Here is an 18,033-nt window from a genome sequence, read left to right as displayed (position 1 = left end):
AAGTTATTATAATGTAAAAGAGTTTTTAGAAGATAAATTTGGTATCTGAATTTAGTAACTAGTCGATAATAAATATAATAATATAAAGCGGTTGGCGTTGGTATATATCATATTATTATTATTATTATTATTATTATTATTATTAGTAAATAAATAAATAAATAATAATATATTAGTAAGTGTAACAATTATGAGACTAGTCCTCTCTTCTACTATTTGCTGTGCCCTATTCAGGGTCCATAATTTGATCTCAATATATGTAAAACATCTGTAATGTACATTATGGAATGCAAATAAATAAATAAATAAAAAGTTAAAAAAATTTTTTCTTGGATTTCACAATACCAAAAATTACAACTAAAGGTTGAAACCACATTTAGTTATCAGTACATTTCGGCATCATCAGAAGAGTCGATGCTGAATACGCCATTCTGTTTCATGTAAACACACACTCAGTAAGAATAATAAATATTTTATTTCGTCTCACAACAAATTAACAGCATAGAGTTTGAATATTCAACAATGCCCTTTATTCTATAATAATTTTCCTTTCTTTACTCTACTTAAAAGTGCAGTTAAATTACATTAGATTTAATTACTTCTTAACACGCAAAATAGACGCCTTGACGTCGGTTTGCGGACACCAGCCCGTTACACCAAGTAACAAGTTACTTCTTAAACCAGTATGCCACGCTTCTTCACTGGACTTCACCGCTTAACTGAGGCCTTAAATCTAATCTCCTCAAAAGAAATACCATGCGTGATAAAATCTACAATTCATTAATATATAACTTTCAAACTTAGTGTACATCGAACAATATTTTGTCTACCTCAAACAACCTTGCAGGTCACAAAAGAGCATTTCTAATCGTATGACATCACTACAGGTCACGTACTATACTGTAAATTCAAAATAATGGCGTAACAGCAACAATTCGAAATCATACAAGCAGTCTCAATCAATTATGCATACTATGTCACACATGTTTACGTACATTAACGCTAATCAACACCTTTGAAGCCTATTTGCATTTAGTGTTAGCATCACAGAACGATAAGTACAGTAAAAGTGGTTATATAACGTCTGACGCGTACCTACTACAGGTCTCGAAAGACCGATCTGAGCTCCGAAGTCGCCATTTTCGCTTTGTATGGTATACTTGTGTCATTCTTTCGTGCAAATCTCTAAATCCTAGAACATTGCCATATTGTGCTATTTTGGAGTGCAAAAAAGAAAGCCGCACCAAAAATATTATCCGTGGTGGTATTTCACATCATCGGAAAGTCTCATTTTAATAAATTTCTGTTTATGGAAATATTTTTTTTGTTACAAGAAACGAAAGTAAAGCTTATACCCCTGCAATATGGTTGCTTCTTGTTTGGAGAACTAAATTAATAACTCCAATTCGTCGTCGTTTAGCAATGAACCACTAAATGGCAGCACATTGAAATTTCAATATAATATCAAAACGTCCAACTTGTAATAATACCTATTGATGGTATTGAACTTTCAACGATATGCCAACAGGGTAAAGTTTAAATTATGTTAAGAACCTGTTTCTTTTTAAATTTGAAACTACGACCCATTGACTTACAATTAAATGGACGACGGGTCTAATACAAAAACCACGAAAAACATGTCCCAAGTCAACCTATTCGAAATTTAAATTGTAATGTCATCGCAGTATCGCGCTGTCAGTCGAACAAATGAAGACTAAAGCGGAGTTTGGCGCTCTGTATACGATTTTAGCGCCTTACAAGTGCGGACACTTTTTAGCGCGGACCCGAGACGTCCATATAATTGTAAGTCAATGCTACGACCAATCAATATCATGAATTTGTAGTGTTTCAAATTAAGAATGTGTGAGTTTTGGCGACATCGGTTCTGATAGTAATCGAGGCTTAAGGCACATTAAAACACAGCATATATAATTTTACTTTTATTAGTATATAACTATATTGGTAGACTAATTACTAAACACTGCGTATCCCCCCGGTATTTTAAATGCGCTGTTTGCGTAACACTGAGAAAGTCGTAATCATTCTATTACTGGGCATGAGCCTCCTCTAAAGTAAGGATTATCTATATATAATATCAAGTGACGGGATAACAAAGTCCTTTGCCTCGTGGGAAGTGATACGCCCACACAGAATAGTTGCAGTGTCATCAGAGCTTTAAATCGCAGAGACTTGAAAATACTCCCAACTACTCATCACATCCTATGCCTGTAGTTTCACCAGCGGTTATGGTGACATTTCTTCCCATGATGAACTCTTTCACGAGAAGCTCTACAGCTACAAATTTTTATTGTTATTCGAGAAGGAAACTACAACTTGTGCAAGCAAGCTTACACAGACACCCCTATCAGTCAGGTCCTCACGCCAGATCAGCCTGTTGAAACAAACTTCATCCGGTTCTCAAAAGGCCTGGCAAAGTGCCTTGGTCATCCAAGCACCCCCGGGTACAGCACTCGCCCTACTGCAACTTCATAATCCATGACTATACCAATGGGGTTTGGGAATTTGGCACTTTCGTGATGATCAGGTTTCATTGGAAGTGTTAATTAGTAACTAAATATATACGAGTCGAAAGGATGCCCCGGTGGGAATTAATCCAACCCTTCTTCCAAACTATGCTAACACGGTTCTTAAGTAATTGTACCTGTATTCGAACCTGTATTTATCATTGCTACTCAGCTACAAACCAACGTTTTTACAATGACTAGCTATTATTAAAGTACGTGTTTATGTTATTTAAATAGTTTGAAAGTTATATTTAATAAATAAATTGTAATGACTCATCAAACTAAATTAAACTAAAGACTTAAACATATTTAAGTCATGAGAAAATCTAACGTAAGACCTATATAACACAAAAATAAGTCGATATAGCTAAAGTAAGGACATCTAAATATTATAAATATATGATGATAATGATCCAAGTAGCGTTCCAAACCACAAAGCTAGGTATATGACTACAAATGAATATTCTACTAAAAACTAGAGATGCACTTCCAACAAAATACTTTTAGTCAAGATAAATCCCAAATATAGTGGCTTGTATAAAACAAGTGGAAAGTTCTTTGTGAACATCGACGTAATCATCTCTCTCGTCATCCCATAACAATGTAATGGCATTATTGTAGCTTTGAGACCTTTTCTGTCCTATAGTAACAATGCTAATAATCCTATAACGATTGAAGTTCATCGTTTTGACTCGCTTCATCAATTCGTAAGCCGTGCGGAGGGCAAGGTTTGGGGTATCCTGAAATGAGAACACTATCATAAATAATTTAAATAATTTATTCCTTACTTTAAGTAATGCGGACGAAGTAATAAAACCATTAGATGTTTTTAGTGAGACCTAGTTTAAGCACAATGGTGGTAAGTACGGACGCAAACCACGACGTCCTGTGAAGATTATTGGCTGTTTAATACGAACAGCGACCGACGATAGTCTATGTACTGATCGCTGCCTTTATACAATACAATTTGCAGATTTGATCGATTTTTGACAATCGTTACTATCACCTGATAGAGATAGGGAGTTCCTGGGAGACTGCGGGCTCACCGGAAAGACCAGGTTACAGTGGGCGACCAGGCCAATCCCTCCGCCAGTGATGCGCCTTCATGGGCGTCGCTGGTGTCCACCAGCGACTTCGGTATGGGACTCACTTCTGACATAGTTATCTGTAGCATATGCTAAGTAGCATATGGCCAGAGCGTTCATCCCGCGCGCAGCTAGCGCGTCTTAATAGCGGTCTAGACGAGGGCCTAAGGCGAGGAGACGCGCGGGCCACGTGACTTGCCCTTTAAGTCGGAAGCTATGTCCGGCACTAGCCCGGAGAGCTAGTAGACGATGAGCTAGACATCCTCCGGTCCCTCCAGCCACGTAGGAATCTGGGAACTGGAGAGAGGCCGTTTCGCGGCGTCAGGAAGTGAGCGTGCTTTATAGAGGAGATTTGGTAGTGGACTTTAGAGTGAACGACTTAGCGTTGGCAACCGTTACTTGCGTAATGCGCAACGGGAAGTGAGCGCGCTTACGGCTCTGGTACCTATTTGGAAAATGGGGAGGGTACTGTGATTGCACCTGAAGCAGCACCCAAGGCACTAAGCCTTCTGAGAACCGGATGTAGTTCGTCCAAACGGGCTGATCTGGGGTCAGCACCTGACTGAGTAGGTGCGTGTTTACCCGCGGGCTTGCTTGCACAGATTATAGAGCCCTTCCTGTATAACCATGAGGTTGTTAGGGAGGGTCACTACAAACAAAACTTGTGTAGAAAAGATATGGGACTGTCACCTGTTAGCGATCAGTCATATTGTACAGGTTAAAATCGCACCTACGCCTAATGTAAATCCCACAGTATCGATCGACAAAAAATACATTGTCGATCGTCTTTTGTGTAAGTAATTTACTCGATTTTGTCTGCACACATGCGTCGAACGTCAAAAAATCGAACAATCTGTAGGTATCTTGACACCGTATTGCACTAACTACGAACTAACCATAGTCGTCAGTAAAGTACACGTCAGACGTCAAAACAAAATCTGCAACAGTAACATGAGAAGGAACTAAAACAAATTCGCTGACGTGCGGCCAATTGTACAAAGCAATACTATTTTCGGTTATGGATAATTTACGGCTTCAACAACGTTTAAATAGTCGATGACACATGTTTGATGGCCATGTTATTAAATGTAATTCACATAATTGTAACATTTTTATAAAAGAAACAGATCTCAAAAGTTCGTGGAATTACATTTATTTGCCAAGTTATATTGACATCGGTTACAGGAATCGGCGCGCAAAACCAGATTTATTCCGTAGTTTGCCACCCTTAGAGGTGGAATATTTTTTTTCAAATTTGGACCAATACCAAGCAGTGGCGAGGCGTCCATGTAACTCGATTCCCACTGGCTTGCCTAAAAAATCACGCATACCTATTACCAGTTGCACCGCGCATACCCCACCACTTAAACAACGTTTATTCAAAATATTCACATTTAAACGCATAATAACTTGTTCCGATGCACCTCAACCAATCAGCGCGAGGTAAGCCGTCGGATCGACGTGTTCTATTTCATTCATAAAATCTACGCGCTCCCATCAAAATATATGCACACATTTGCAAAAATCCGTCTTGTAACATATAAAGAAATGGCGGCCGATAAGCAGCAATAATTAAAGTTATTGTTGTATAGCGTACACTTAAATTTAAACCTTATTCCAACACGTTATAGTTTAATTTGTTTTAATGTTAGAATCGTTGCCAGATGTAAAACTTTCTTAAAATAATGTAACAAAATTATTTTATAAGCAAATTAATACAAAATATGGTTAATTTCTGTTTAGTAAATCACGATAAATAGTGTTAAATATCCGTACCTGAGAAACAACACTGTAACTCCATTTTTTACGATTTTGAATTTTTAACGGTATCCAACATCATTTTTCGAGCTCTATCGACCCATAAAACTGTGTCTACGAAATTCGCCATAGGTACTGAGTTCTTTAAAAGTATTTAGATGTAAGACCGCTACCCACTACGAAGCATTTTATTGTAAGTTCGGAGTTACAGTGTTATGCTCAATTTTAATATAGATACTGTATTACAATGTTATAAGATAACGAAAACAAATAATGGTATATAGACCACGATTCGCCGGTGTCTGATCAAGGAATACACCGCGAAATCCCCGAATTGAGGTTAGATAGTCTCGCTACCCCTACACAAAATCAAGAAAAAATTCTGTTTAAATATGAAAAAGTTCCTGTGCCAATCGAATCAGTGGGTTCTGTTAACAATATATCGGACAGCTCGTTACAAATTGGCCATGAATCAACTCGGCAAACACCTCCATGTCAAAGCTACAAATTAGGTTCTCATTCGAGTGATGTTAGTCTGTTAACACAGCGAGTGCTGTTTTTACCTACTGACCCGACATATAGGGAGTTCCGGAGAGACACGGGCTCTCGGTAAAACCAGGGTACGGCGGGCATCCGGGCCACGCACTGCGCCAATGATACGCCTTCACGGGCGTCTCTGGTGGACCCGGACTTAGGTATGGTCTCGTCGGGGTTTGTGTAACATGTGACCGGGGCGTTTGTCCCGTACGCAACTATCGCGTTGTAGTAGCGGGCTAGACTAGATAATTTTGAACATAAATAGAAACTTCTTCATAAATTTTGTAGCAACAAAAAGAAAAAAAAACTTATTTTTTAACTAATATAACGTTTCTCGGTATCAGTCATTCCATCACACGATCGGTACCTACAATGGTTTTTTTTATTTTTAATTATCATTGTAGGTACCGACTGTATGATGGGATGACTGATACTGACAAAGGTTACTTTAGTTTAAATAATACACTACAATAATAAAACAACAATTTTCATGTTGTATTTTTTTTTTCGTTTGTAAGAGGTGTCACATTATATTACGGTAACTTTTTTCTATTTGATTTTTGTTTAAAAGCAGAACACGGTATGTGATTTTTGTTTTATTGTTATAAATATCACTAAAAAGAAGAAATTGATCTCATTATGTAAACAGCCTTGATCTCTAATGATCAAACTTTGAATATTAGGACATACTGTTATTAAAAATTGATCAGTTTTATTTTTATGGCATCCTAAATGTTATAAGTGCTGCATTTTGACATAAAATCGCTTCTCCTGTAAAATTACAAAAATGGCGGTTATAGTGTAATGCTTCTCAGGTACGGGTATGTATCTACATTTTTGGGTGTTTCTTTTTAATAGGACTACGTAACGAGTGAATGTAGAAAGTCATGGTAATTCGTAGGTAATTAAAACAGCAACACTTAGCATTCATGTATTTGTTTACATACTTTCGTATCGCGACGTGCAGCTTAAAATATAAAATAACTTTAAAAGCTATGGTTATTCTATGTGTAGAATAAGTTATCCTGTGAAATGAAGTGAACTAGTATAAGTGTTGTGTTTAAATGTTGCCAAGCGCCTTTCTAACGGGAAAACAAATTTTTGTTAAAGTGTTCTTTGTTTTTTCAAAAAAGTTAAAGCTTCAGATTTACCAAGAAAAAAATTCACGTCTCGCCACTGACACCAAGATATCCTATTTCCAACAAAAAAGAATCATCAAATTCGGTTCACAGACGGAGTGATCGTGTAACATGACAAAAAAAGTACAGTTAAATTGACAACCTCATCCTTTTTTGAAGTCGGTTAAAAAGAAATGTAAACTTTTGTAAAGTAGCACAAGAAGAAAGAACGTACCACAGAGTTATATTTATGGCCAGTAAAATTTTCTTCCAGCAACAATTGCGCCATTTTCGTCACATAAAATGTATTGAATTTTGCACAAGGATTCAATTGGTAGGTAGGAAAATAAGCAAGGATTGGACGTTTGAATTCAAATCCAACCTAAAATACACATTCTATTTAGTGTTACACATCCTGTTAAACTAGATGTCTATTAGTAATTAATAGACATCTAGTTTAACAGTTTAACATAAATATAAATAATTTAACCACACAATGCAATTTCTTTTAGCGTGTAGTGAAAAAAACAACACTCGTGTTTGTTGCCTTGATTTTTTTTAAATTAATAATATTATAAGAATAAGTAATATTAATAATTTATAAGAGACTTTCAGAGAGAGAATCAGTCGAATACATATTCTCAGGAATAAACAAAAAAAATTCAAGAACACAAACAGAAAAAACATAATAAACTATTTTCATCAACTACCTCAGTGGTAGACCACGAAAGCAACTACAGATGTGCTAACCACTCGAGTGCACTTGCACATCTGTAGTCGCCGGGTTCGATCCCCGGTCGGGTCAGTGTAGAAAAACTAACTTTTCTATATTGTCTCGGGTCTGGGTGTTTGTGGTACCGTTCGTTGTTCCCGATTTCCATGATACAAGTGCTTTAACTATTTACCTGGGATGATCTTCCTTCAACTGGTCGAACGCCTGGAACTTCGGTGCGGAACCCATACGATTGTCTTCGGATTTGAAGCCTACTTGTTGCTGCTCTATCCTGAAATGGTGATTAAAATGTTACAATTTTCCAATGACAACTCGTGTAATATGACTTCTACATTTACATTTTTGTGAAATAGGTTTACTTCTTGGAGGTTTACTTACTGCCTTGTTAATTCCCCCAACAGATGGCTGGCTTCTAGCTAACCCGATATTAGAAACACTCATTAAGAAAGTATTTATTTCGATTCCTGCTTATACGAGTAGTATATATAAGTAAGTAAGTATTTAATATTATTTCTATTTAGGAGGATTCAAAGTCGTATATTTTGTGAAAAATATTAGTCGTGGCCTAAATCTATGACCGTATTGTAAATTTTACAATATTTGACATTATTTTGAATTCTATTTATTCCATTGCTATGATTTATTTATAATATTTTAAATTCAACTTCAACTTTTGTATCTATGGCTCCGTCGTTTTGCGCGACGATTTCGCCAACGTCGAAATAAATCAAATTTTGTGATTTGACACTTCAGCGAATGTTCTGTTCTTCTTTCTCGTTTGATTGCAGTCTTTGTTGCATACATTGCGCATAGATAATCTTTAATTTTATTGTTTCTAAAACACTATAAAAGTCATCGATACTATAATAAGGATAAAAGTAATATTTTTTCTGTGATAAAAACTTAGAGGATGGAAAAAATCATTCATCATTGAAAAATCAAAACTGTGACTTAAATTCAAAGAAAATGAGTCTTTTAAAATCCTTAAAGTTTATGATCGCCGTTTGCCGTAAATTAGCAAGAAGTTCAATTTGACACTCCAGAGATCCATGATATTTACTTTGTATGCTCACTGCCATTGATGGTTTTCGCTTGGGCCAGTTATGTGCAGAGGAATCTTGGACACTCTATGTTATAATAAAACATTCCTGACAATATAAAAAAAGTTCCTGAATAGTATTTTAACAGTATTTCTTTGTTTCTATTTCTAATGTCTAGTCCTATCCACAGACCACATAGTCCTATTTTTTTTTTTCCCATCCTCTAAGGTCTTATCAAAAAGGAGGTCCAAATCACCGCCATTAAGGAAATAATAATAAAATTATTTACAGAGTGTTTTATCCTCTTTAAGACTGCAATCTAGGGCACAAACAATGTGTGTAATCAACAAAGAGGTTGTAACTATGCTTTATGAAATGAAAGTAAATATATGGGGCCTGGGTTATGTTATTTTCGTCAATTCTGCAATTTTGAATATTTTAAATTCCGAATAGTTCTAGAATTTGTGAGACTGGAGGCATCCAAATTAAGTTCAGTATCTGCAATTTCTACTGGAGAAAGATAAAAGTCTATTTATTCAGTCATTCATTCAAAAGAGTCTATTTCGAGTTCTTCATCTGGCCTCACAGCAGGAAAGGTGTCCATTTCCATAAATTTTATCGTAGATTTAACATATTTTTCTCATACTGTTGAAGGGTCTAATAGAAGATAGGCTTGCAGTGGCTTAGTACGGAACATTATTAGCGTAAAGCTGGGCTTGATAAACATAAATTTGCTGTGTAATGGTAGTTTTTTTTTTACATTTAGTTACGCAGCCAATTTTGTACAATCTGCTTTTTTTATAATATCAAGTGACGGGGCAAATAGGTAGCGCGCCAGATGGTAAGCTACACGCCTGACTATAAGATTTGCAATGTCACTCGGAGCTTTATATCGCAAAGATCTGAGGGGCACTGCCACTGCGTCTGTGACCCTAAGACATAAGTTGACAAGTCCCGTGTGTAAATAATTTCACCAACACCCTTATCCTTCAAAACCGAAACACTGTAATGCTCACATTGTTACTTGGCGGCAGAAATAGGTAAGGTGGCAGTACTTCCCTGGATGAATTCTTTCACAAGGAACTCTACTGCTCTAAATAAGTCTTAGCTTAGATTAAATGATAATAAAACAATTTTTGATTAGTCGGGCGTATAATCTCGTCGTTCTATAAAATTGTCTTTTAAATTTAACTATAGCTCAAGCCATTACAACATTTTTACGCAGTAATAATAAAAAAATCTCGTCTTTTCAATATATCCGTTCTTTTTATGCCAGGTTTTTGTGCCAAACTGGTTCTTTTATACATTCATATTTCAATGGAATTATCTATATTCTTTCAGTCTGTCGCCGGCACAATTAGCCACAAACAACAAAGATCATAATGCGGATTTAACGAGGTTCCTTGAATCAAATCTTTGCAAAGAGCTTCTACGGCTAGCAATTCATATATAAATACTCTTTGGAGGAGTTTAGGTTATTTGTCATGAACTTTTATGTCTTTACTGGCCGCAATTTAAAACAAAACTACCTACCGTCTTTGCTTTTATGTTTCATGTTGATTTCTTTGATTTCTACAGAAGTACCCACAGACTTAATGATGATATGAAATAACACCATGGATATTACAGATGCGACCATCATTTTTGTACTCCAAGTAGCAAAATAAGGCATTGATGAACCCCAAGAAATCGATCGAAACGAAGAATCGTCTGTGTGTTCAATGGCATAAAAAGTAAAGACCATTCATGTATGAGAATAGACCTATGACAATAAAAAACATTATAGAGAAAAACGTATTTTGTACGCTGAACTTTAAGGTCAGCTTTGCTTTAATTATTAATTAAGATGTATGATGGCAATTATGATTTACTGTTATCACTTCATAAGGACCAATGTTCTGCTAACGGTTGAAGCTATTTAAGAAATAAATTTCCTTTCTTTTCTAAATTGTTTCAAGTCGTGAGAATTTACTACCTAGTGTCTTCGAATTCAATTTTGTTGTCAGAGTAATAAAACGTACCAGAGTACTTTTACTTAGAAGAGAGGATTTTAAGTTTGTGACCGATTTGAACATCTGGTACATTAACTATTTATTATGTTCTATTTTTACCTATATAATTAAATATACAAATCCGATTTTCAAATAAAAAGTTATGAAAATTGAAAGGTTATTTTGTACTCCATATTTACAAACGTAATACTTCACGTCGTAAAGATTTGTAGCCCTGTCACCTATACTTAACCAAGTTACATACCAGCACGGGGAGAGGAAAAAAATATTCCTGCTATCCTGTAGCAGAAATGTTTGTTGCCCTTACAAAACTAATATGGCCGACCTGTAATCTACGAGAAAATAAACTTACTGCTACATACCCTAGTTACGCAGACACTATAACTATTTAACCACACCAAGAAAATTAATTATTCAACAAGTATCGCCTATATTCCATTTAAAGAAGTAACTACTTAAAAAGAATCCTCTATAAAAGTCAACGGGGAGAATTCATAACTGCAAGAAAGCTGTTTTAGCCAAAGTACATTCTTCATTCCCGAAGCTTGAAGCTAAATCAAGGTTCGTCAACCTCGTGACTTGATGCATTGATATTCAGCTGCATTCATAGATTCGACCGATAGGAACCTTAACCTTGGTTATGGGTCATTTAAACGAATGTTCACCCCTGTTCATCCTCGTTCACTTAAGCTCATTCTTTGGTAGAACATGGAACCATGATGTGACTGATAAGAAACGACATTGGCGGAATTTGAAATTTAGAATTCAAAGTTGGTCCGATCGATGACATCAACGTGGTAAATTTACTTTATTGAATACCACGATGTTTTTACTACGATTTGATAATACTCCACTGAGTAGTTTGTTATTATTATTGATACAAAGTTCTAATAACACAAAGCAAAATTCCTTCTATCTGACTGGACTCAAACCAATGTCTATTGCCACACAGGGGTCACCACTCTTACCAACTAAGCTATAGACCGAGTCAGTGTCATTGAAACCAGAGTGGTCTCGAAGGATTTTTTGTTTGTGTTACTCAAATTTTATATCAATAATAATCAACGTGGTAAATTCAAATTGAAACTGATATTATGTTTTTAGACTATGGTCAAATAAGTTACACCTCATTCGTAAGGAGATGGAGGAGAGGAGAGAAGGAGAGATTCTCCTGAGATTAATTACCGTGATTCAGATAACGAACTTGTGGCGGTTGTTGGCACGGACTACAGAAGCAATTTTTTTAAACACTAACGTCTGACGTGCACCAAAGTGCGAATAGGAAATAAGTGCATGTTTACGTAATTATTATTTGTTTACACAATCTCATTATTTTATTTTTATATCTTTTTATCTTTCAAAATTGTAGTAATTTTAGTTTTGACAATTTTAATTTTGTATTTTGATAATTTTAATATTAATTACAAATTCTATTAGTCACTGTATTTTATTATTTTGATTTTATGTTTTATTTTTCGTTTTTCATTGATTTTAATTTTATTACTGATTTTATTATTGTTTGTTTTATTGTGTTTTAGTGTGTATTATGGGACTACATTTCAAATAAAAATTATTATTATTATTAATGAATAATAATCTTTAGTGGTTGCTCTTTGTAAATAAATATTTGTTCATATTTATTATTTACAATTCTCATTCAAACTACAAAACCAACCTGAAAGAGCTAAATGGACCACACCTATGGATTTTGCCCCAAGTACGCAGAAACTGTGTAAATAACCTTTAACATAAAATTTTCGTTTGACGTGAATGTTTTAAGCCTCTTAAAGGGCAAATTTTGTGGAATCTTATTATAGAAAAGTAAACATTGCCCCTTAAATAAATTTGCGATTTTGTGTAGACGACTGTCAAGAACAGGTTATTTATTTTTGTTTCTTGTATTAATATTAAGTCTGTGACGTAAATGGAAAGTTAAAATTCTTTATAACATAAATGACATATTTATAAATGTACCTACTGGAGCGCCGTAATTTCTTTAAACGTAATCTCTCAGAGACATTCTGAGACACAGTTTATAAATAGTGATATAGAATAGTGATTGTTTCTCAATAACAGTGTACCAAATTTGTGGAAATTAATGATCAACATAACCAAATAAGATATAGAAAGTGGACGTGGGCAGGCCATATGTTGCAGACAAGACCACAGATGGGGTCAAGGGGCGCTTGAGTGGAGACCCAGAGAACGGTACAGAAGCGTCAGCGGGCAACAGATGTACTGGACTGATTCGTCATAATAACTGGGAAAAATTGGATGTCGAATACACAAATCTGGAATAAATGGCGTGGATTGGAAGTGATCTACACTCAGTATTGGATGAATTAGTTCCAAAGAATATTAAGCCCAGAACATTAATGTGCCATAGAATATTAATTAGAATATTAATGTGCCATATTTGCAAAAACTTCTATGACGTACTTGAGGTGATTAATTTAAAAGGCAGTCCAAAAACAGATCCATAAATTTTATAAATGTATATTTTTATTTTCAGTCGTTCCTAGAATTTGGGTTTTATGTATTTATTCAAAGCAATTAATGAATTCTTGGTACTAAATTGGCCTTTAATAGAAATCTTTTATGAATTAATCCCAAAATATCTGCTTTTCTCTGAACCCGTATCAAGCTTTTGTCATGTTCAGAATAATTATAATTATTTGTAAGAAAAAGGGAAATTGAAAATCAAAATAACTGTGTTAACTTTAAGAAGTTTTACCTTAAAATCCCACCTCTAATAAATCACAATTAAATTATATTACAAATTTTGCTTTCAGTTCGACTGTTATCTGCATAATCTTATACATAAAGTCAGTTTTTGTCATAAAACGAACTTATTCATTATCTTGAACATAATTAAACAAAACACGATATTCACTCTTAAAGTTGTACAAAGCATAACCTTCAAAGCACAAACTTCGAAGCTGTATAAACAGTGTATTTTGTAATCCAGAGGATCAGCAGGTGGGACATTCTACAGTCGCCTACCGTCAGATTCTCTTGAAGATTTCTGTTACTTATAAAATGATCTGTTAACCTATATACTTATTCTGGTTTTCACGATGTCAATAATCAAAAATCCTTGGTAATAGAATATGTGACGCTATTCGGCTTCCTCGTGAAGTAATCTCGCTTCCTAAAAAAATATTGGTTTCGTAAATGTGTTTTATGTTTAAGGTTGAAACATGCAGTTATTCTGTAAAATTCGTTACGTTATTAAAAAAGTTGTTACGACTGTCAACAAAACTAATATTGCAAAGGTGGTTACAGAACAACCCAGCAATGACGTAAGAGGACTCTGGCCTCAGAGGGCCACCGACTCTCGGTGCATTGTCTTCTAAGTATCGGACTGTTATTCAACATACATAGATTGACGGGGTTTCTACTGCGCTTTGTTTTGTTTTATTAAAAGAATGCATTTCTATGTTTAGAAAACTCGGGAAAGGTCACTTCCCAATTTGCATAACATACATATTCGTACTTCTATCTCCCATTGGAGTAGGCAGAAACTATGGGACATCTTTCTTTTATGTTTGATTCTTAAATGTTGCAATTTTTTGAATGGTGGTTTGGATATTTCTTTGGTATCATCTCTTATCTGCCAAATTTCGAGTCGACTATACTTACAACAACAGATCAAGCCAGAGCTTTAGACGTGCTTTGTACATAATAAATCGGTACATGTATTATTGTACATGTATTACGGTACTTGAAGAGTTTATATTTCTAAAAAGGATACTAATTTGGATACAAATAATACCAGGCTGCCGCTAGCCTCGTCAATTTTGTCGTTCAGTGGATACGGTTTTTACTATCTTGCCACAGATATCATTGTTTAGGTCACAAATGTATATTGTTAAAGAGTTCTCGATAAATGTAATGTGGAGGCCTGGTGATACATAACATAATTTTAACTTAGCTTGGACACAAATTTCCCATTATAGCATTATTTATTTAATATTTGTAAGCTATTGGGAGAAATTATGTCCCATAGAGTCGAAATGTGGTTATTAAAAACAAACCTCATACGTAAGGCTTGGGGTTGCTCAGATCGACCGAATTCCTAATACAGTCATACGTCAGAGACCTAAAGTGACCGACATAGGTCGCAAAATCAGTAAGCTTAATTGGCAGTGGGCCTGATATGTCTGCAGGAGGGCTGATGACCAGCTCCTAAATCTTTTCTTCATAAGTTTTGATTATAGTGACACTCCCTACCAATCTCTTGGTTATGCGGGAAGGGCAGTATAAGCTGTGCGCGCACAAGAACCTTATAAGTTGAGTTTATGACCCCAGATCAGCTAGTGTACAAGATTGTTACAGACCGTTGTCACTGACTTCATCCGGTTCTGAAGAGGCTAGTGCTTTGGGTGAGCCGTCTCTGGTGCATGTACCCTCCCTATTTTCCAGATAGGTACCGGAGCTGTAGGCATGCACACGTCCCGTTGCACAACTAGCGATTGCCACAACTAAGCCGTCTACTTTGAGTCCACTACCATATCTCCTCATTGGCGGCGAAGCTGTAAGCGTGCCTCACTTCCCGATGCCGAAAAACGATATCTCTCGAGTTCCCAATAACCTAAGCAGCTGGAGGGACCGGAGGATTTCTAGCTTATTCTCTACTAGCTCTCCGGGGTAGTGCCGGAGATGTCAGTCGCAGTGTCCTGCGACAATGTCCGGTCATAGCTTCCAGCTTAAAGGGCAACTCACGTGCTCCGCGCGTCTTCTCGCTTCAGACCCTCACTTAGACCGCTACTAAAACGCGCTAGCTGCTCACGAGACATCTGTCTAAACATGCAAAACCGAGGCAGACAAACATGTCAGTCTCTGCAACTAACCACAAACCCCAGCGAGCCCATATTTAAGTCCAGGTCCGCCAAAGACGTATCCCGCAAAGGCGTATCACTGGCGGAGGGCTCGTCCCGGACCCCCGTTGTACCCTGGTCTTGCCGTCGAGTCCGTAGTCTCTCCGGAAAACCCTATCTCTCGGGTCAATAAATAGGGCTGATGGGCATTGGAGGCACTAGAGTGGCGACCACGTCAAGGCAAACCTAAGTAGAACGACAGACGGACGAGTTGAGAAAGATGGCCGGCAAGGGTGGATGGATGCTGGCGGCACAGAAGTTGACATGCTCAGGTAGAGACTTTTATGCGATGAAATCAGATGCGTGTAAGCTGATGTAGTAGTGTAGTTTTTTTTTTTTTATAATATCAAGTGACGGAACGAACAAATCGTGCGCCTGATGGTAAGCTACACGTCTGTCCACAACAATTGCAGTGTCCTCAGAGCTTTAAATCACAAAGATCCGAGGGGCACTGCCACTGCGCCCGTCACCCTGAAACATAAGTTGAAATGTCCCATGTGCCTGTAATTTCACCAGCACCTTTACACTTCAAAACCGGAACACAGTAATGCTGACATTACTGCTTGGCGGCAGAAATAGGTAAGGAAAAATAAATACATTTATTACTAAGAAAAGAAAACTATTTCAAATGGCTAAAACATAATTATTGTTTTCGTCGCGTTTATCGAAAGTAATAACTATTTCTGTTCATGACTTTTGATGTACATTATAGTTGTACGTGTATTTCATCACCGCCGCCATAAAAGTTGTTTTCGACGCACCCTCAAAGTGATCATTAATAAAGAGACAGTTGATCAGTTAATACACGTCTCATTACACATCCCCGAAGATATCACTTTTACATTGACGAATTATTTATATTCATAACAGATTGACAGACTATTTATAGTAATAGAATAATTACATCAGCGTACACCCAGTTTGTAGTAGTATATTTGAACCCTTATATAATTAATAAAAAAAATGTCACGAAATAAACTTACACTGGTTCAAAATGTCTTTAAATTGTCTGAACTACATTATCTCGCAAGTTCGTAAAAATTAAAATACCATAAATAGCATCATACTTTAAAATCAGCTGTATTTTGACGAGGATACAAAACGAACTTTCTGTTCTTTCTATATCATCTCGAGTCTGGGTGTTTGTGGTACCGTCGTTGATTTGGATTTCCATAACACAAGTGCTTTAGTTACTTACTTTGGAATAGAAGCAACGTATGTGATGTTGTGTAATATATATTTATAATAAAAAAAAGCTGTAGCTATGTCTTTTCTTTTTTAGTATTTTCTTTGAATAGTTAGAATAAAGTGTAACCACGTTTAATTATTGACCATAGCAACGACACTATAAGCAGAACGACACAGATAATCTGAGCATGAAAAGCATCTGCACAACGTTTGCATTCAATTCCATTACCATATTAGATTATTAAACTGGAATACAGGCAGCCTTGACTTTTTAGATTGGAGTATTTGTAAACATCTTTGTGACGATGCGACCTCTTTAATCTTCATTCCACATTTTTATCACCCTTTTCTCTGGTTCCTGGCCACCTACTGTGAAATTTTGATTTGTTCTTTAATTCATTTTTTTCGTCATTCTTACTTCCCTTCGTTCCATATCTACTCTCTACTAAATTTCCGAAGCGAGCAGCCGTGCTCGACTTCATATCAAATTCTGACCAGTTGTACTATGAAAATCATGTAACTGTGTGTGTTTAATCTGTATGTAATTTTAGTAGGGATGTTTTTGTACGATTGTACCTGTGTTTTTACGGATATTTTGTTTTGTTACAACTTTTATCTTACCGTTACCATTACCTACCTGTCTTACTTTTCCTGTTCTTTACCTATTCTTATTTTACAGTAAATGATGTGGACCGAGCCTTTCATTTGATTACTCGAAACACTCGGTCACATCTTTTGTTCTAGTCACTTAACTCGTAATTTCAGGAGGGATACGGACTTAGAAAGGGCATGTGTGTCGTATATGGATCAGCGGTCCTGTCGTTTCAAAGACCTAACAAAGTCCATTAGATGGGCCCGGACGTTTGTTCAAGTCAACAAACCAACATCGCTATTGATTTTAACACCCCAGCTAAGTCCCTGAACCGTCTCAGGACAAGTTGGCCGACGTAGAGACAATGTTATTTAACTAACATTATTAAACTGCTTCCGTCACGGAATAGTTACCATGTTGATCTCTCGGGTTCCCGGGCTCCTATAATAAGAGTTATTGCCTCCGTGGCCGTATGGTTCCCACACTTATACTGCAACGCAGAGGTCCAGGATTCGATTCCCAGGTCGGCAGAAATGTTTGTATGGCCTATATATAATTATCTCGC

General features: G+C 36.2%; 1 protein-coding gene across 1 annotated transcript; it reads right to left on the bottom strand.

Moving 5' to 3' along the window:
* Positions 1–2,908: 2,908 nt before the first annotated feature.
* Positions 2,909–8,317, bottom strand: LOC113237591 (tctex1 domain-containing protein 1-like). Its single transcript, XM_026474160.1, has 4 exons — positions 8,135–8,317; positions 7,929–8,027; positions 7,259–7,405; positions 2,909–3,265 (listed from the first exon to the last, which is right to left on the bottom strand). The coding sequence occupies exons 1-4, from the start codon at positions 8,195–8,197 to the stop codon at positions 3,029–3,031; spliced, it is 546 nt and encodes a 181-aa protein (XP_026329945.1). The 5' UTR covers positions 8,198–8,317; the 3' UTR covers positions 2,909–3,028.
* Between the last annotated feature and the right edge of the window lie 9,716 nt (positions 8,318–18,033).

The sequence above is a fragment of the Hyposmocoma kahamanoa genome, unplaced genomic scaffold (genome assembly GCF_003589595.1).
Source record: "Hyposmocoma kahamanoa isolate Upper Pololo Valley unplaced genomic scaffold, ASM358959v1 93, whole genome shotgun sequence".
Lineage (NCBI taxonomy): Eukaryota > Metazoa > Arthropoda > Insecta > Lepidoptera > Cosmopterigidae > Hyposmocoma > Hyposmocoma kahamanoa.
This window is presented reverse-complemented; position numbering and strand designations above follow the sequence as displayed.